Raw genomic sequence first — 20410 nt, 5'->3', positions numbered from 1 at the left:
ACAGCTGGAGAATCAGGGAGAATGCCCCTGAATTTTGAGGGATATGGTTACATTTCTTTCTGTACTACATGTTTCATGGCAGAGGAGGACTGAGCAGAGAGAATCCCTTGGGCTGTCTGGATAATTTTAGCTATGATCGGTCACTTAATTATTGTTGTATTATAATTATTAGTAATAATAACTATTTTAATTATCACTAACAACAAGCGTAGCTAACATTCAGGGAGGGCTTAGCTATTGGTCAGGCCCTACTGTTTTATGTCCATTCCCTCATCTAATCCTTGTGACAGCTCAGTTAGGCAGACTGTTACGCAGGCGATTTTCCAGGGATAGGAAAGGAATAGGTTAAGGAATTTGCAAGAGGCGTGCGGCTGGCAGGTCGGAGAGCCGGAGGGGGGAGGGGAGGGGACCCCAGTCGCTGCCCGTGCCACCCATGTTTTAAGCTTTAGACCATTCTGCTGTTTGAAGGGAACATGCGTCCAGTCTGGGGAGGAGAGGTGGGGGCCGGCGCTTCTGTTCGTATGTACGTCGGGTTTTAATTGATATTGTTGAGTTCATCTGCCAGGGCTGATAAGTATGTCTTAGCCCCAGATCTGTAACTCTGCCAAGATTTTGAAAAGATTTTTACCCCTCCTGTCACCAGTGCCCCTGCATTGGCTGCCATATTCTTCCAAGAGTAGTTCAGCATCAGGCCCTCTACCTGTGCCCATAATGCACATTAGAATTAGGGGCGCCTGGGCGGCTCAGTCGGTTATGCATCCGACTTCGGCTCAGGTCATGATCTCGAGGTTTGGGAGTTCAAGCCCCACATCGGGCTCTGTGCTGACAGCTCGGAGCCTGGAGCCTGCTTGGAATTCTGTGTCTTCCTCTACCCCTCCCCCACTCACACTCTGTCTCTCTCTGTCTCCCTCTCTCAAAAATAAAAATAATAAAAACAGTTAAAAAAAATGGATCATCTTTAAAAAAAAATAGAATAACAAACCTTATCTTATGGACTGTCACGGGCATGACAAATTAGTTTCACTGAAAATACTTAATATTCATTTCAGTAAATTTTAATTTCTTTTAATGTTTATTTTTGAAAGACATAGAGACAGAGCACGTGCGGGGGAGGGGCAGAGAGAGAGGGAGACACAGAATCCAAAGCAGGTCCAGGCTCCGAGCTGTCAGCACAGAGCCCGACGCGGGACTAGAACCGGGAGATCATGACCTGAGCTGAAGTCGGACGTTTAACCGACTGAGCCACCCAGGCGCCCCTCATTCAGTACATCTTAAACTCCTTCAATAGGCCAGACACATGGATTCCAGGACAAATGTGGGTGCAGACTCGACCGAACTCCTAATCTGGGGAAGCAGACAGAGCTGTCGGTTAATAACCATAATTAACATCAATTCTCTTACATCAGCTAGCGTTCTGACGTGTGCCTGTGCGTTAAAATCATCACGTTTGTACTTCCCAAACAAACAAACAAACAAGCCAGTTTCTCGGGCCTTACCCCACAGCGGCCGAATCGCAGTCTCTTGGGGTTGGTAGAGAACAGGACGTTACAAGGAGGGAGAATGTGGGTGAAGGCGCAAAGCAAAAAAAAAAAAGGAAGGTTTGTTTTGGATGGGTGCCTGGGGGTAAAGGCCAAGAAAGGCCGTAGGTCATGCTGAAAAAGGTGGTCATGACCCCCGTGTGAGGTCTGTGGGCTTCAAAGAAGCCAATAGACTTTATTTTAATGTTTATTTATTTTTGAGAGAGAGAGAGAAAGTGTGAGCAGGGGAGGGGCGGAGAGAGAGGGAGAGAGAACATCCCAAGCAGGCTCCACACTGTCAGCACAGAGCCTGATGAGGGGCTTGAACTCTCCAACTGCGGGAGCATGACCCGAGCCGAAATCAAGATCAGACGCTTAACTAACAGAGCCACCCGGACACCCCAAAGCCAAACGATTTTAAGCAAGAGAATTTTACTCTTGGTAAAGGAGGGGAGTGACCCGATGTGGGGGGAGAGGCAGGGAGTTCCGTCTGAAGGGCGTCCGGGACGTTCTCATGAGCAATTAGCTAACTGACAATAGCGGGGTGGCTTGAAGGGTATTTCTTAGCTAAGATGGACAGCACTTACTGATAAATTGTGGGTTTTTTTATTTTAAGAGGGAAGGCACAGTAGGGTGGCCGAGCTTAGCTAATGGGGAGAAGTGAGGTCATTGCATGTGGCAAAGGAGTGGAGGGGGGTGGTGATGACAGGAGATGGATTCTGCCTTGATCCTGCTGTGTTTCAGAGGCCCTGGGGGACCGCATGTCCTGGGCATTTGGGTGTCTGAAGATGGAGATTTGGAGCCCACAGCGGAACGACGGTAGACAATGCCCTACCTTGCAGAGAGCCACTCAGGGTGCACGGGGGAAGGCAGAAGGCTGGCTAGAGGGGATGAGGACAGCTTTGGCACTGGAAGCCGCTGTTACAAACACTTTGCATGCAGCTGTTTATTTATTTATTTATTTAAAAATTTTTTGATGCTTATTTCTGAAAGAGAGAGAGAGAGAGCACAAGTGGGGGCGGGACAGAGAGAGAGGGAGCCACAGAATTCGAAGCAGGCTCCAGGCCCCGAGCTGTCAGCACAGAGCCCCATGTGGGGCTCGAACTTACGGACTGCGAGATCATGACCTGAGCCGAAGTTGGACGCTCAACCAACTGAGCCACCCAAGCACCCCTAAAAAAATGTGCAAACTGTTTCACATTTGGGGCAGATTTGATGCAGATTTCAAAGAACGGACGAGAGATTGTTTAAGGATATCCGCTTCAGTCCATCAGCCAACGGAATATTTGTCAAACTTCTATTATTCATCCAACAAATATTTACTGAGCACTTAGTGAAGCCTAGGTACTGCACATTTGCTATCTCCTTTTTATCCTTGCAGCAGTTAGCAAGAATTGTAACCCCACAATTTTGCAAGATTTAGAGCGGTCAGGTTTAGCTTGTTCAAGGTGCGAGGGGAGCCAGAATTTGACCCGACTCTGAACTGGCCAGCCTTAAAATCCATATCATTTCCTCCTAGCTGGTCCTTGTCAGGAATATAAGATACATAAGCCATAGCTTCCCACACTTAGGGTTGACAGTGAAGTCTAAAACAGAAGACTTAAGTCTCTAAGCATGTAAAGCATTAGGTCTGCGTGCAGAACATCCAAGGGCGCCTGGGTGGCTCAGTCAGTTAAGTGGCCGACTTCGGCTCAGGTCACGATCTTGCAGTTCGTGAGTTCGAGCCCCGTGTCGGGCTCTGTGCTGACAGCTCAGGACCTGGAGCCTGAGTCGTCAGATTCTGTGTCTCCCTCTTTCTCTGCCCCTCCCTCCCCTGCTCATGCTCTGTCTCTCCCTGTCTCTCAAAAATAAATAAATGTAAAAAAAAAAAACAAACATTTTAAAAGATTTTACTCTACAAAGTACAGAAAAAAGAACAAGATACGTATTTTAACAGTGAGTGAGGTCATTGTCCAGAGTATAGTAAATTACGACGGAGAGAGATGACTATGCAAATATCATTTGTAACTTACGTAGAAATGCATATTCTTACTAGCAACTAATCTAGGAGGAAAAAAATAAAATAAAACCACAAACACAGCACATGAGTTGGGTTATGTAGAAACAAGTATATGGCAGTCTGGTGGTTTTGTCTTTCTGGAATGAATTGGCAGTCCATAGTGAGACCTAGGAAATAGTTCATGACCTTTAATACTCAACCATTTCATTCTGAGTTAGACGTCCCAAGGAAATAACCTGAAAGGGAAGAAATATAAATACACATTGATAATTATAAAACATTTGAAGGTCTTCATATTGAGAATGCCAACAAAGCGAGATGTTTATTTGTTTATTTTGTTACTTATTTTATTTTGAGAGAGTGAGAGAGAGCGAGAGCGAGCAGGGGAGGGGCAGAGGAAGAGGGAGAGGATCCTAAGCAGGCTCCGTGCTGACCGGCTGAGTCCCACGACCCCGGGATCATGACCTGAGCTGAAATCAAGGGTCGGATGCTCAACCGGCCGAGCCACGCAGGCGCCCAGGGAAAGAGTTTTCTATTATTTACACTCTTGTGTGGCGTCAAAAGCCCGAATGTGCGTTATCTCATGTAGTCCCCAGTGATGAAGCTGTGACACAGAAGTCACCCGGCTGGAACAGGGAACGTGGGGTTCTGTGTAGGCAGAAGGGGGACCTGGCCGTGGTGGGGAAGGGCGGGCGCGCCTGGAGCACTTTCTGCCACGGGGACGCCCAGAGGCAGGCAGGACCGGTGCGGAGTTGTCCTTAGGACGGGAGGTGGCTGTGTTTGCGTGGTGTGGGAGGCGGGAGGGTGCAGGAGAAATTCAAATCCACTTGACCATCTTCTAGTGAAGACGTTTCGCAAAAGTCCAAACGGCCTGGGAGCGCAGGTAAACCCCTGTCTGACCCACCGGCTCCCGCGTCCTGGTTCCTCTGGCTCTGATCCTTTCACGACACCCGGCTTGGATTCGGATGCCCTGCCCGGCCCTTTCCCCTTTCTCCTAGTCACGCAAAGTCAAGGCTGAGGCTGGGCCCTCCCCTCTCTGCACCGCCCGGCGCCAGAGTCAGAGCGACTGACCTGGGGCTGCGACCCTGGGCTGTGGGACAAGGTCCTTGCACTAGCAGGGGTGAGGCTGCCCTGGGGCAAAGGCCATCCTGTGTGGGTAACTGAGGACTGAGCGGGGAGCCGACACCCTGGTCACTGATGAGTGGACCGAGGTGTGGAGTGTTTACTTGCTGGACCTTGGGTCAAAGGTAATAATAATCACAACAGCAACAACAACAACATAGGGTCGTGCACCGAGGTGTGGAGTGTTTACTGGCTGGACCTTGGGTCAAAGGTAATAATAATCACAACAGCAACAACAACAACAACATAGGGTCGTGCACCGAGGTGTGGAGTGTTTACTGGCTGGACCTTGGGTCAAAGGTAATAATAATCACAACAACAACAACAACAACAACGGGTCGTGCACCGAGGTGTGGAGTGTTTAATGGCTGGACCTTGGGTCAAAGATAATAATCACAACAGCAACAACAACAACATAGGGTCGTGCGTGCACCGAGGTGTGGAGTGTTTACTGGCTGGACCTTGGGTCAAAGGTAATAATAATCACAACAGCAACAACAACAACAACAACGGGTCTTGCACCGAGGTGTGGAGTGTTTACTGGCTGGACCTTGGGTCAAGGGTAATAATAATCACAACAGCAACAACAACAACAACAACAACAACGGGTCGTGCACCGAGGTGTGGAGTGTTTAATGGCTGGACTTTGGGTCAAAGATAATAATAATCACAACAGCAACAACAACAACATAGGGTGTATGTGTTTAACTCTTTGCCCCATTCGAAGTCCTGTCCTGCCTCACCTCCCCAGACCAGCCTTAGCGTGGACCCAAGTCCCTAGGTCGCTTCTGAGTCTGGCTGACTTAGACAAACAACCATGATTTCTCCAGACTAGATTAAATGCCCCCCGGGCCACGTAAGATTCACTGTCTTCCTGTGTGTCCTGTATTTTCTCTGATACTTTATATAGAGAATCATTTTATGTAATCCTTTCAGCAACCCTGAGAGGAAACTTCTTGGCCCCATTTTACAGAGCAGCCGGTAGAGGTTCCGTGATGTTATTAACGTACCCAGAGTCCCAGAGCAAGGAAGGCTACGAAGCAGGTTTCAAACCCAGGTTTGCTGGACTCCAAACCCCATACTCACCCTACCCCTGTTAATGCTTCAGGGAGCCTTTCTGGGCCAGTGACTGGAAAAAGGGAGGGCTTTTTGCCAAATTTTTCTTAGGGACCCAGAACAGAAATATGCCACCAACGTTATGGTTTCTGCTAGGAAGCGGTGCTCGGTGAGGTGCTGAGGCTCTCTGTTGATACACGCAGGGAAGCAAACATTTTTTTTTTCTTTACCGTGTGTTTTGTTTTCCATAGAGAGCATTCTTTTTCTGACAGCCCCTTTCTTTCCAAAGTTTAGAACAGCAGCATATGCTCGCTAGAAGAGAGTAAAGGTTTCAGCAAAGCAGTTTTTGGCTGCCCCGCCCCTTTGCAGTTCAAATATCATTCGAAACATCTGTTTCTATTCTGTTTGCCTTTTGGAGAAAATCAAGGGAAGATATAAATAAGAAGCAAAAATGCTTTCCTGAACCAAAAAGCCCAGTACCTGGCCATCTGAAAAGATTTTGTTTGTTGAGACATGGCTGGAATGATAGAACACTTGTACAAACATCAATGATTAAGATTCAGCTAATAAAAAACCCCCCGAAAAGTCAGAGGTGAACTATTAAACACTACAGTGGGAGTGGATTCTGAACTGTTTTTGAAAACCAAGCACTTGGTGGGAACACAATTTACAAGATGGTAACAAAGTTTCCACAGATGAAGAAAGTTTAGAGTTTATTCTGGATCTCCACCTGTGGCGAGAAAAAAAAAAAAAAAAAAAAAAAAACAGCCCAAAGAGAGCAAAAGAACATCTTTGTGGACAAATTCAGCTCTGGTGGGTGTTCGTGCGTACAGGTGGGTGGCCATCCCTTAAGTCAAGGGTGTTGTGATTAGGATCAGAGCCCTTTTTTAATACAGGCAACAGTGTGGAACAATAGAATTTCGTCATCTGAGTCTTGACATCTGAGTCTTGTTACATATTTTCTTCTTTGCTTCCTTTTTTTTTTTTATGGCTCTTTTTGTGTGTGTGGTAAAATTTACACGTAATGAAATGTCCATCTTAAGTAAATATTCCGGGAGGGCCAGCCAATGCACCTGTGTACTTCAAACCCTTGCCAAGACTTCCGACACTGCTCTCCCCTGGGGAAAGCTGCCGTTCTGACTTGGAGTGTGTGTGTGTGTGTGTGTGTGTGCTGTTTTCCCGTTGATGGATACTTGGCTCTTCGCGGTTTTTGTCCAAATGAAGTTGTACGTGTCTTTTTGTGGATACGTTTTCTCTCGAGTCCGTGCCTGTGAAACGTTTTTTCTGGAGTCATTGCGTACGAACGCAATTGCTGAGTGGTACTGGAGGTTAATGTTTAGTTTTACAAGGCACCTGCCGGGCGTGTTTCCGGGATGGTCGTCCCACCTGACACCCTCCACTATTAACATGAGAGCGATGTCCTTGGTGCCATTCGATGTTAGCAATGGCGTCTCATTTGGGTCGCAGTTGACATTCTCTCGTGACCCGTGACATCGAGCACTTCAGTACTCTCTGGCCGTTTGTGTGTCTTTGTGAACTGGGTGTTCAGATCTTCAAAGAGGATACACATGTATGTATGAGACCCTCCAGCTCTCCGGGGTGTGGGGCCCCACTTACTTCATCTCTTCCGTCTATATTTCTCCCCAAAATGATGCCATCCTGCTTTGTTTAGTATCCTATTCCCGGTGCCTAGGATGGCCCCTGGCACAGAATAGGAGCTCATTTAAATAAACATTTGCTGAAAGAATCAATGAGTGAACAGATGAACTGACTTTTGGATCTGATATCCAGACACAGTTTCCTTGACTGAATGGCAGTGATTAACCAGGGAACAGAGAGAAAAGGAAATTTTAATGTTCTCCTTGAGCTATAAAGTACCCTTGGCACGAAGGTCTCAGGATACCTTCAGGGGATTTGCTCACCCGAGGGGAACAGATGCTAGAATATCTCACGAATGAATCTCATTTGACCTCATTTATGAACCGTCTCGTGCTTCTTGGGTTCTGACTGGGTTTGCTTGAAAGATGATCAGAGCCTCTAGCCTCAGAGGGTTTATGTGACTTAAACCAGATTCCACTGTGCCTTGGGCACCTAGCTGTTGGCTCCCTCTGGCACTGAAAATGCCTGTCTCCAACCCGACTGCCCCTTTGCTGGGTTCCAGGCCTCCCTGGCGGGGCCCCGCCCCCCCGATGATGTATGTATGTTTCTGAGCCCCCAAGGGCCAGCAGGGGGCTGGCTCTTTCCCCTTGGTCTCCAAGCCGTTTCCCTGGTCCTAACCCAGCTGGCTCCAGCCTCTCCACTTACCGAGACAAAGGCTTTCCCCTAACCATTATCTAAAGGTGCATATGAAAAAAATGTTTTGACATTTATTTGAGAGAGAGAGAGAGAAAGAGAGCATTTGAGAGGGAGGAGGGGGCAGAGAGAGAGAGAAAGAGAGAGAGAGAGAGAGAGAGAGAGAGAGAGAATCCCAAGCAGGCTCTGCCGTGTCAGCACTGAGCCCAGTGAGGGGCTGGAACTCACGAACTGTGAGATCACGATCTGAGCCGAAATCAGTCGGGCGCTTAACTGACTGAGCCACCCAGGCGCCCCTAAAGGTGCACACTTTTAAATGTCACGGAACCAGAACTTTTACAGTGTGTCAGTAATTGTCTTATTCAAATGACGCTTTCAATGGGTCATGGGGTGTATCCTAAAGGCAGCGTCTTTCTCTAAATTAGTAGAATTAATAAGTGTCTAAGTTTCGGTTAGGGATGACCGTTCACGTCATCGGTTATTTTATTTTTTAGTTTATGTATACGTAGTGTATTATTTTACTAACACACTACTGGGCTTGGTCTTACGTTGTAGGAGAGCCAGCAGAAGTCCACCAACGTCGTCTATCAGGCCCACCACGTGAGCCGGAACAAGAGAGGCCAGGTGGTTGGGACACGGGGCGGATTCCGAGGATGCACCGTGTGGCTGACGGGTATGTTGCGTTGATAGCTACGTATGCATTTTGTTCATTGAACACTGGTGCGTGACACACAATTTTCAGGAACTTAGTGTAATATATTACACATATCACGTGTCTGTTTTAACACGGGAATGCGGCCGGGAACAGTGCGAAAAGCCTGGGCCTTAGCCCTCCCTCTGCCATCAGGGGGAAGAAGGCCTCCATTAAGGCACGAGCTTCTTCTTGGTTCACGTCCTCTCTGGCAGGAAAGAAAGGGACAGGTTGACGATGGCATTGCTTTCAGCTAGCTCTAAAGGATCCTTGTGCCCAAACACATTTACTGGCAGATTCCTTATTTGACAACAAGCATTTGGCTGTCTATGAAGTTTTGGATGTTTACAGATGTTCTTTATCGTTTTCTGATGTTTTAACATTGTGGGGAATATTTCGCTTCAAAAAAAAAGTAAGGTTCTGCATAAGAAGGAAAACCAGTGAACCTTCATTAGGCTGACGATTGCCCCTTGCAAATAGAAATAACTCCATCCCGCGGAGGTGACCAAACGAATCTCCCTTTTCCTGTGTTTTTTGAAAAACATTTTTTTAACCTTTATTTATTATTGAGAGACAGACACAGAGCATGAGTTGGGGAGAGGCAGAGACACAGAATCCGAAGCAGGCTCCAGGCTCTGAGCGGTCAGCACAGAGCCCAACACGGGGCTCGAACTCACGGACCGCGAGATCGTGACCTGAGCCGAAGTTGGCCGCTTAACCGACTGCGCCACCCACGCAGCCCCCTTTTCCTGTGTTTTTATAGTCTCAGAATGTCAAAGCTGCGGGCTAGTGACAGAACAGGAATTAGTCCTGGGGTGTCACCTTATACTCTGAGTACAAGGCGCAGGGCTTGGATCCCTGGGAGAAGGCCAGCGTAGCCCGGACTCAAAAGGAAGTACCACGCACCCGGTATTTCAAATAGACGCAAAGATGTTTGCCCAGGTTCTGAGATCAACGAACGTGTTCCTCTCTGCTCACAGATGCGGATTCATTCCGACCCGAAGGGAACTCTCAAGAATATGGCGGGCAGGACCCGCCTCACCCCTTCCCTTGCCGTTGAGTCTTTCCTGTTCCTGTCTCTACCAGCCTCATTCTTTCCCAAGTTTTTTTCCCCGGGGCCGGAGGCACTTGCCTTTGGCTTCCTGGGTTCATCCCTCCGTGGCACAGCACGTATTGCCAGCCGGCAGGGTGGGGATTGACAGCGGAGCAGGAGCTCGCTATAATCCGAACGGCGCTGTTCACCTGTCACGATTCCTGGACTCGCCCCCAACTGCATCTCAGAGACACGCTGGGCAGCAGTAGACAAAACACGGCTGTGTGTTCCAGACGCTTCCCTCTTCTTACGTGTTTGCCTTCACGTGTTCAGTTTTTGTCCCGGGACATACACGCGGGGTCCGCGTTATCGAACGTGGAACGGCCTTAAAACCAAAAAGAGAACAGGTAGAAGAGGGAAGAAAAACCCAAAACCCTAAAGGATGTACTTCCCCTGTCTTTTTCTTACTCTTAAAAAAAGACATCCTTCCCCGATTTATTCCATGTTCTTAGGCTGCCAAGATAGGCTACCGACCGGGCAGACCAAGAGAAACCAAGTATTTCGAATCCAGAGACTTGGTTTGGAGCCCCAGCTCCACTTTACATTAACCGTGTGACTTGGGACAAGGCAGCTAACCTGGCCAAACCTTGGTTTCTTATTTGTGAGATGAGAATCAGCACAGGACCGGCCTCCCGGGGACGGGGGTTGGAATAAAAGAAATAAAGCACATAGGCACTGGGCCCCGTGCCTGGCCCTTAGTAAAGCTCTTGGGAAGTGTGATTCACGTTAGCTCAGTGCATTAAAATAAATATGCCAACAACCTGGTTTAATACAGTCACTGTGATTTAGCTCTTAGCTTTGAGACCTGAAGCAAAATCGAAGGGAATTTCTATTATCTCTCTCCTTTTCCGACGTGAGAGAACATGCCAGGGATTCGGGAGTCCTGCTTCTCCTACCCCACACCAGACACAATGCTAAGAGGAACTTATCACCTGTGTCCCTATTCGAATGAAACTGAGTCACACACTAATGTAATAGTGCCTTCAACAGTGAATTACAAAGATGCCATTTCTACTCATGATTCTCTGTGAAGGCCAAGGGCCTGATTGGAAAACATAACTGAACCTCGGAAACTGATTGTTTACTTTTGTATGTCCCCTTTCTTTCCCAGTCTTTTTTTTTTTTTTTTAAGCTTATTTTTATAAGCAATCTCTATACCCAACGTGGGGCTTGAACTCACGACCCTGAGATCAAGAGTCACATGTCCCTCTGCCTGAGCCAGCCAGGCGCCCCTCTTACCGAGTCTTTATTCCTCTCTCTTTCACCCCTGCTTTTCTCTTACTTTTTTTTGTCCTTTCTCTCCTTCCCCCTGCCATCTTCTTTGTGTTAAGCCCTTGTCCTTCTTTTCTGCCCCCGTAACCTTTTCCTCTCCCACACCCGGCTGGCTGCCCGACGGTGGCTTGGTGCTATGCTGCATTTTCGGATTTAGAGACCTTTCGGACAACCGGATTTTTGGAGCGCTACATTTCCAGGGCAGTTGAGGTTGTGAGCTCTTAAGTAATTTTGGGCAGTCAGCTTTGTCTTTCTCCTCACGACTTCCCTCATAGAGAAACTATAAAGTGTGGCGTCTCCGTCATTGTGCCTCGAAACCGGGGGAAGAGGCACATGGCAACCCAGTTCTCGCGTGAAGACTCCAGGCACCTGACCGTGCATCGGTCTCCTGGCTCAGGACCGTCTTCCTGTGTCGAGAGTCGTTTTGGAAAACATCTTGAAGCCAGAGGGGTCTGTTGTCCAAAATGGTTATCAGCCTCCGCGGGAGAGGTGGGCCTCCCGCTCTCCGTGACTGGCTGTCCCCGCCACCCCAGGTGATCCCTGTCAGGAGGGGCTGTGAGATATTCTGATTCTTTTTTTTTTTTTTTTCTCAAGAGAAGCCAGGATCTGGATTTGCACCCACAGTGTTCTGATCTTGCAAATACCCTTCAGGCAAAATAGGAAACACCAAGAAGCATGTGTAACCCCCCCCCACCCCGGGCCCCCCAACTTAGGAACCCCACTTGCTGTGAAATGCTGTAATTCTAACACGGAACAGCCAGCTATTTCAACACAGAAGTGCAAATACTTGACTCGTAGTAAACTGTGCTTTTTTCCTCGATTTTTGTGGTATTGATTTGAGATCAACTGGTTGAAATGAACAGGTCTCTCCGGGGCTGGAAAAACGACAATAAGTTTTGCTCTGGAAGAGTACCTTGTGTCCCACGGCATCCCGTGCTACTCCCTCGATGGGGACAATGTCCGTCACGGCCTGAACAAAAACCTCGGATTCTCTCCCGGGGACAGAGAGGAGAACATCCGCCGAATCGCCGAGGTGGCCAAGCTGTTCGCTGACGCTGGTCTGGTCTGTATTACCAGCTTCATTTCTCCGTTCACGAAGGTAAGATGATGTGGCCCTTCCCCCCCCCCCCCCCGCCCCGTCCCATCCCCCCAGCTCCCCCACTCCCCCCCCACCATGCCAGTGCTTCTGAACCTCCGGAGAGAGGAGTCAGGTGGAGGGGAGGGCACCAGTGAATGTTGTCTTTTCAATTTCCCCCATTCTTTCTTCTCTTGCTCCCCTATTTCCTGTTTCATATTGGTTATGTAAAGAGAGTTCCTTCATTTCCAGATGCCGGGCCACCGGCTGACATAAAACCCTTCCGCACTCAGCACCGTGAGGGACGTCTGGCCGCAGTTGAAAGGAAGAGAAAGTTAAACAAAAAAAAGTCAAAGCCTCTCTAATCTCATTTCTCCAAAAAGTCAGAATGCTTATGGTTTGCTGAAGAAAACGGGCAGTTCAGTGGGGGTCTGGGTGGCTCAGTCCGTTAAGCGCCCGACTTCAGGTCACGATCTTGTGGTCTGTGTGTCGGGGCCCCGCATCGGGCTCTGCGCTGACAGCTCGGAGCCTGCTTGGGATCCTCTGTCTCCCTCTCTCTCTCTGCCCCTCCTCCCCTCGTGCTACCTCTGTCTCTCTCAAAATAAACAAACTTAAAAAAAAACAAAAACCTAAAAAAAACCCCAACAACTATCAAGTCCCAGAGCCCACACCGTTTTGTGAGGGAGCTTTCCGTGGCCAAAGCTCTGCTTACCCTCTCCAATGTGTTTTCTCCAGGACCGTGAGAACGCCCGCAAGATCCACGAATCGGCAGGATTGCCGTTCTTTGAAATATTTGTTGACGCGCCTCTAAACATCTGCGAAAGTAGAGATGTCAAAGGTCTCTACAAGCGGGCCCGAGCCGGGGAGATCAAAGGTAGGGGAGCCAGCGCTGTGGCCCGTGCGTAAGTTACTTCTGCCGCTGAGCCTTGGCAGTCTGTCCCCACAAACCCGTTTGAGGTTTCAAAACCCGTTTTCCAAAATCGCATGTAGCGCACCCAACTTTTTGTCAAACCACAGTATGTTAAAAAATTGTTTTTTTAATGTTATTTTTGAGAGGGAGAGACAGAGCGTGAGCGGGGGAGGGGCAGAAAGCGAGGGAGACACAGAATCCGAAGCGGGCTCCAGGCCCCGAGCTGTCGGCACAGAGCCCGATGCGGGGCTTGAACCCATGACCCGTGAGATCGTGACCTGAGCCGAAGTCGGACACTTAACCGACTCAGCCACCCAGGCGCCCCCAAAGCACAATATATTCATGATGTCCCCGGGCTAATTAAAAGGTGGGCTTGTATTTTCCAAGAACTATCACCTCGGTCGTGAGTAGTAAAGTTCACGGAACTGAAATGGGTTTGTGCACATGAGTGTGTGTCTAGAGGGGATGGTTTTAGATTTTTCTCTTCTGCTCGTCTTCCTTTTAGATTCTACTCAGCTCCAGAGGGCTTGGACCTCCCCAAATTTTGTTGATAATTTGGGGCTTTCTATGTGGATAATACAGCTCTGTGTGTGTGTGTGCGTGTGTGTGTGTGTGTGTGTGTGTGTGTGTGTGTGTACATATTTTATCTCTGGCTAGAGGTCAAGGGTGGCCGATGACCTTTTCTGTTATAATCTAAATCCTCAGCTTAACGCATGATTCCGACCCGTGTTATGTCTTGTTGTTTAAAAAGACTGTTCTGTTGGTGCTGATGTGATCTTCACCCTTGTGCCCGGCAGGGTTCACAGGTATCGATTCTGATTACGAGAAACCCGAAACTCCCGAGCTTGTGCTCAAAACCAACTTGTCTCCAGTGAGTGACTGTGTCCAGCAGGTGGTGGAGCTCCTGCAGGAGCAGGTGGGTGGCCCGGCCGTCTTTTCTTCTTTCTCTTTTTTTCTGAAGTTGAACCAAATCACAGAAGATCACTTATTTACCAAGGCATCCTTCTTACCGTTTTCATTTCAAATTGTTACCAATTCCGCTTCATTGCAGAACATCGTACCCCACACTATAATGAAAGGCATCCACGAACTCTTTGTGCCAGAGAACAAACTCGACCAAGTCCGAGCTGAGGCTGAAGCTCTCCCTTCGTTAGCAATTACCAAGGTAAGACAGACGGTGCAGACTGACCGCAGCAGAACCAGGCGTAATGGCGGTCGTTATAGTCCATTTACAATCACTCTTAATAATGAGGACGGAATGGGGCGCCTGGGTGGCTCAGTCGGTTAAGCATCCGACTTCGGCCCAGGTCATGATCTCATGGTTCATGAGTTCGAACCCCGCGTCCGTCTCTGTGCTGACAGCTGGGAGCCCGGAGCCCGCTTCGGATTCTGTGTCTCCCTCTCTCGCTCTGCCCTTCCCTGGTTGATGCTCTGTCTCTGTCTGTCTCTCTCTCAGAAAGTAAATATTTAAAAAAAAAATAGGGGCACCCAGGTGGCTCAGTTGGTTAAGTGTCCAACTTTGACTCAGGTCATGATCTCATGGTTTGTGGGTTCAAGCCCCACATCGGGCTCGGTGCTGACAGCTGGGAGCCTGGAGCCTGCTTCGGCTTCTGTGTCTCCCTCGCTTTCTCCCCCTCCCCCACTCATGCTCTGTTTCTCTCCTCTCTCTCTCTCAAAAATAAACATTAAAAATTTTTTTATTTTTTTATTTTTATTTTTATTTTTTTTTAATTTTTTTTTTCAACGTTTATCTATTTTTGGGGCAGAGAGAGACAGAGCATGAACGGGGGAGGGGCAGAGAGAGAGGGAGACACAGAATCGGAAACAGGCTCCAGGCTCCGAGCCATCAGCCCAGAGCCCGCCGCGGGGCTCGAACTCCCGGACCGCGAGATCGTGACCTGGCTGAAGTCGGACGCTTAACCGACTGCGCCACCCAGGCGCCCCGCAAAAATTTTTTTAAATAATAAGGAACATATGGGTGAGGGAGGTACAATGTCCATAAAGAAAAACACTTCATTTTTTTTGTTTTTTAAACCTCTTCTTCAAGAGATTAAAAAAAAAAATTTCCCATGAAGAGCTGCCCCAGGGCCCTGGTCGATGCCACAGACAGGGAACGTAGCTTCTGTTATGCACAGGGCAGCGTGACATGAGTGTTGTTGTATCTTCAGTTCTGCAAAAGTGCAGGCATCGGGCAGTATTGATTGGTTGGCAACTGCTGAGAAAATAGTTTTTTCAGAATGCCAGTGTTTTTTGGGGCAGTCGAGAAGGAATTTGGAGAAAACCAGTCACCCCGTGATCTAAAGTGACGGGAATCTTTTTCTACTCTGCAAATCCTACTTTTTCCTAACGAGGCAGAGTCCAGCCTCAGTGGAGGGTGTAGACTGCTTCGGTCACAGTGAATTTACTGCCCGGCACAGGGAAATACAACCTCGGCAAACTGCACTACACGCGACTGCCTTCCTATGGGTCAGTACCAGTCGGTCCATAGCAGGCGATCACATCTTCACTGGTACCTTTTTGTTACCCTTGAAAACCCCGGACAGTTTTGAAAGGGGCCCAGTAAGTTGGGAACCTGTTTCAGCTCACTTGTTCTCTATGAAGTCGTGAAAAACTTATAAGCAGAACCCCCTGACCCCACAAAATAAATTCTGAGTCCTCCAACGCTCCAGAAAAATGTGATTATGTATTGCTGTACGTAATTATAATTGCGGTGTGGAATGATAGTTTCAATAACGACATGGGCCACAGGGTACAGCAGAGCTTCAAATAACCTGATAATTAATTTTTTGGCCCTAGGGTCGGCAGGAAAGGGCATCAGAGCAATGACGCATGATTAGGGTTTTAAAGGATGAGTAAGAGTTTTCAGGTGGGGAGGAAATGGAGATTTCTCCATGAGCCCAAGGGGCCAGGGCTTGCAGGGCTCTCAGTATCATGCTAAGAATTTTGGACTTTTAGCGTCAGTGATTCGGCAATTTCAGTCGGCTAACTAGGACATGTGGTGAAAGCGTGTGGCCATACCAGAATTTTCTGTAGGAAAAAAGGAAAAGGGAATGAACAGTGAATGTTCACACAGTTGCACACCCTCGGGAAATCTGCAGCCTGAGGCGGTCAAAGAGGTCGCCTCCATTTCAAATCTTTTCCCTACACTCCAGTAGGAAAGTTTCAGACTCAAACTTAGTCTGACCCCTGGATCATGGGTCAGCATAAAAGTGGGAAGACTGAGGGGCGCCTGGGTGGCGCGGTCGGTTACGCGTCCGACTTCAGCCAGGTCACGATCTCGCGGTCCGCGGGTTCGAGCCCCGCGTCGGGCTCCGGGCTGACGGCTCGGAGCCCGGAGCCCGTTTCCGATTCTGTGTCTCCCTCTCTCTCTCTGCCCCTCGCCCGTTCATGCTCTGTCTCTCTCTGTCCCCAAAATAAATAAAAAACGTTGAAAAAAAAAAATTAAAAAAAAAAAGTGGGAAGACTGAAAACAGAAAAACTTTTGCCTTTTTCTCCTGACAGCTGAGTAAGAAAGGGCTTGCCCCGGGGCCAGATGGGTGAGAAACGAGCTTCTGGAAACGTTCACCTGTTTCTTGTGTTTTGCAGCTGGATCTGCAGTGGGTCCAAGTTCTGAGCGAAGGCTGGGCCACTCCCCTCAAAGGGTTCATGCGAGAGAAGGAATACCTACAGGCTGTTCACTTTGACACCCTGCTGGATGGTACGGGCTCTCCCTGTTTGTTTCTCACTCTTCGTTATTACAGAAAAAAAAAATCTTTCTCGGAAGTCTTCACAGGATCAAGGAACGTTCATTCTTAGTGTTAATTCTTGGGTCGCACATCTTAACCGTGGAGAAACATTTAGATCATGTATGGTGGGTCTAATTCTATCGTGCGTAAATTCCACTTTTAGGACTTTTTTTCATGATCCTTGAGGGATTAGTGATTATTTGAATCTAAGGGACTGAAAAAGGAAGGTTTTACTTGCACGCAAAGCCGAGAGAAGGTGAAGTGTTTCACCGCACTTGTGCTGGTGTTTAGAATCGAGTCGGGAGCACCGTTGCCCGCCGCTGGGACCCCCCTGGGGCAGCCAGGGAGAAGCTAGCACACGGTCCTGATGTGCAGGGTGCCCCTCAGCCCCCGGACTGCTGGGTCACATGTTATCGCCGCAGCTGCATTCCTCAGTGGATGAAAGTGTCACTGCTCATGCCCTTCCATGAGATCAACGCGGTGGCTTCCTCCTAACCCTCACAGGGAGCATTAAGTCCGCCTTCTGGGCACAGGCTGAATGACTTTAGAGAACTGACTGGTCCAGGTCGGAAGCACGTGTTATTCAGAAAACTTCCGGCCCCTTCCGTGATCATTTCCTTCCCAGAACTGCCTGTACTTGTCAAATGGAACTTGTCTGTTTCAAGACTCTCCGCCCCCCCCCCCCCACCAGGAATGGCTGCTAAGTGGGAGGGGCTGGGAACCCCCCCCCCCCCCCCCCGGGATTTGTAACACGAAGCAGGGCTCCCAGACCTTTTCGGAAGAAACATCAAATCAGATGTTCTTTCTTGACAAACGATGCTGACGTTCTGAGCGTGTGACTCTGCCTAGGGAATGGGGCAGGAAGGCAGACTCAGAATCTGGTCAAAGTAGACCCTCCCCTCTTATTCCCCTGTTGGGCCTGAGAAAGTCCCATCGCCCAAGACCTTCATTCCTCAGATATGATAACATTCCCAAATACGATTGCTCTCCTTGTAGCCTGCCTTTACAACAATAGTAACGTGCGTCTGTAGTACTCTCGGGCCTTATTTAACGTGATCTTCATCAAAGTCCTGGAAGACGGGCAACGATGCTCACCCCCTTGGCAGGCGAGGAAGCGGATCTCGGGCAAAGTGCTTTGCTCGAGTTCTTGCCCCTCGTCCAGGACCAGAGACCAGAACCTCCCGACTTCTGGCCCAGATCGATTTCATACCAGGCTGTTCTCCTGGCGTCCTTTCCGATAGAAGTTAGAAGGCCAGGACGTCTGACGTTTACCTCGATGTCTTAATTGCGACACATGCCGAACACAGGCGGTGTCAAGTAGACGTCATGGGGCCCAGCAGCCAAACGCGGACAAGAAGAGGTTGACCACAAGCACCCCGACCACAGTTGTGGCTCGGAGACTAGCAAACCGCAGTGTAAGTGAGGGCTTAATTCCAGACACAGCGCTGTCACCTTTTGACAGGTACTTGTTCCGGAAAGAAAAATACAAGGGCAGTGGGCGCAGGTGCAGAGGTCAGCGTTGGTGGAAATTCGGGGTCCTTCACCCCGGGGTCTAGGACTTCGTCGTGGGGGGCACAGAAACCGTCCTAGGATAGGCCCCAATCATTTGTGGTTTAAGGGGGGGCGGAAGGGGCATTTTCCTGGGTTGAGAGTTCCTAGCTTTTGGTAGATTCTTAAAGGAGTCCGTGGTCCAACAAGATGAACAGCTAATGCTATAATAATCCATCTGGAGAATTTAGGCAAATCTCGCTCCCTCCTTCACACACCATTTCAATGTCAGTTGATGGTGTTCTTCAACTGGTGAAACACCTTGATTTTCTCCTTATTTGGTCCTCACCACCATGAGGTAGATGAAGCCCTTATCGCGGCCCTCCCTGCTCATGCCGTCACGTGTCTCCCCCCAAAGCCCACCAGTGTGGAGACATGAGTGAGGTCACTTTGCCATCGATACTGGGGTCCCACGAGCTCCCGATTCCTACCTGCTGCCACAGAAACCCCAGTTCTTCCCCCAAACCCACAAGCAAGCATCTGCGGGAGTTCTCCAGGGTGTGTTTCGTATGCTCCCGAGTCAGCCACGTGGATCCGTGTGGTTGTCGCACCCACAGAGGTACGGGTCCCACCAGCTCACTCCAGCCACTAAAGCCTCTGTGCCCACAGGGCACAGACTCTCTCGAGTGGGAAGGAAAATGTTCCCTTCCTCCGGGCTGACCTCAGTCAAGGACTCTCCAGGGCACTGCTTGACTCCCAGGGTGTTAAAAAGTTGGGTGAAACCTCTTGGGATGAGTACACACGCCTTTACGGTCCTCTGGTCGCCAGTCAGCAGGAGTCCGGATCACATGCCATGCTGCTTCTTGACCCTTACCCCTTCCCACCCGTAGGGCCTGTTTCTGGGACTCTTTGCAAGACTCCTTCCGCCCCCCGCCCCCCCGTGGGGATTTTCTGCTGGCTCTACCGTCTACCCCAGAGTCAACCACAGTCCCACTGGACACGGGTCTGCAACCCCAATTGTAGTTACGATTCAGAAGTGCCCCCCACCCGAGAAGCCTCCTCGACTCCTATGTAAACTGATTAATAAAAACAGACGCCAGGGAAATAGAGGCGGGACATCACAGTGGGAGGAGTGCGAGCTTTGGATCCACACTGCGTTCATAGGCTAGTGATTTGCCAGGAACCTGGGGCAAATTAGTTACCTCTTTGGCCCCAGCTCCCTCAAGTGTGGATGCTAATAACCGTACGTACCACGTTGGGTTGCTGAAAGTTTAAGGAACGACCGGTCCACGAGTAAATGTTCCATATATGAACAGACCCCCACTGCATACAATGAAAAGACCCTGAAATCTTGAAGAGACTCTGCGGCCATAGTTACATCAGTTTGGAAGCAGCACAGATAAGGAGTTCATCGGTTAGCCAGTAAATATTTACGGAGCGTCCTCCTGTGCCAAGTTTAGGTTTGTTCTAGCTGCTGGAGGTAGAGTGGTAGTGAAGACAGATGTGAGCTTGTGAGGACAGATATACAGCCCAGTTTCCGAACCCTAGAACGAACAGTGGGTTCTTCCCCCCGCCCCGCCCCATATCAGTGGTTGCCAAGCCTGTTCTTCTTTAAGCCGAATAATGTGTTAATTTCAGTGAAATCTGAGGCAGTCTATGCAACAGAATGGGTGGGCTTGGCCTCCCTCCCCGTTGGACGGCAGCCCGGAGGGGGTCGGGAGGAAACGGCTTGCAACCCTGTTCTGTGCCACATCCGTGACGGTCTCATGGGAGGGGTTGGCCTCTGACGGCTTTTGGACTGTGTAGACACAGTTAAATTCCAAACAGTGATGGATGTGTATATCAGAAGTTCGAACACGATATCATTCATAGGGACATCGTTTTAATCAGTCCACGAAAGTCCGAGTGACCACCACTGACCGTTCGAAATTTCGGTGGCCACAGACACGTAGTCCAACTTCGGCCATCAAACAACTGTAGATTTCTTGATCACTTACAATCTGCAGGCAGTATTTCCTTTTTATTCGGACCATGTCTCCCAAAAGTATTTTTAAAAATTTTTTTTAATGTTTTATTTTTGAGAGAGAGACAGAGTGTGAGCAGGGGAGGGGCAGAGAGAGAGGGAAACACAGAATCTGAATTAGACTCCAGGCTCTGTGCTGATAGCACA

At 49.1% G+C, this 20410-nt stretch overlaps 1 protein-coding gene across 2 annotated transcripts in view; it reads left to right on the top strand.

Annotated features, from left to right (window-relative positions):
- The window catches only part of PAPSS2 (3'-phosphoadenosine 5'-phosphosulfate synthase 2), a 71971-nt gene that overhangs the window by 31089 nt on the left and 20472 nt on the right, over positions 1-20410 (top strand). For both annotated transcript variants that reach the window (XM_030334802.2, XM_030334800.2), the window contains exons 2-7: positions 8542-8659; positions 11906-12141; positions 12853-12991; positions 13825-13943; positions 14079-14192; positions 16613-16724. In XM_030334802.2, coding sequence (XP_030190662.1) covers positions 8542-8659; positions 11906-12141; positions 12853-12991; positions 13825-13943; positions 14079-14192; positions 16613-16724 — 838 coding nt within the window. The remainder of the gene's footprint in view (positions 1-8541; positions 8660-11905; positions 12142-12852; positions 12992-13824; positions 13944-14078; positions 14193-16612; positions 16725-20410) is intronic.

Source organism: Lynx canadensis, chromosome D2 (assembly GCF_007474595.2).
Source record: "Lynx canadensis isolate LIC74 chromosome D2, mLynCan4.pri.v2, whole genome shotgun sequence".
Taxonomy (NCBI): domain Eukaryota; kingdom Metazoa; phylum Chordata; class Mammalia; order Carnivora; family Felidae; genus Lynx; species Lynx canadensis.
This window is presented reverse-complemented; position numbering and strand designations above follow the sequence as displayed.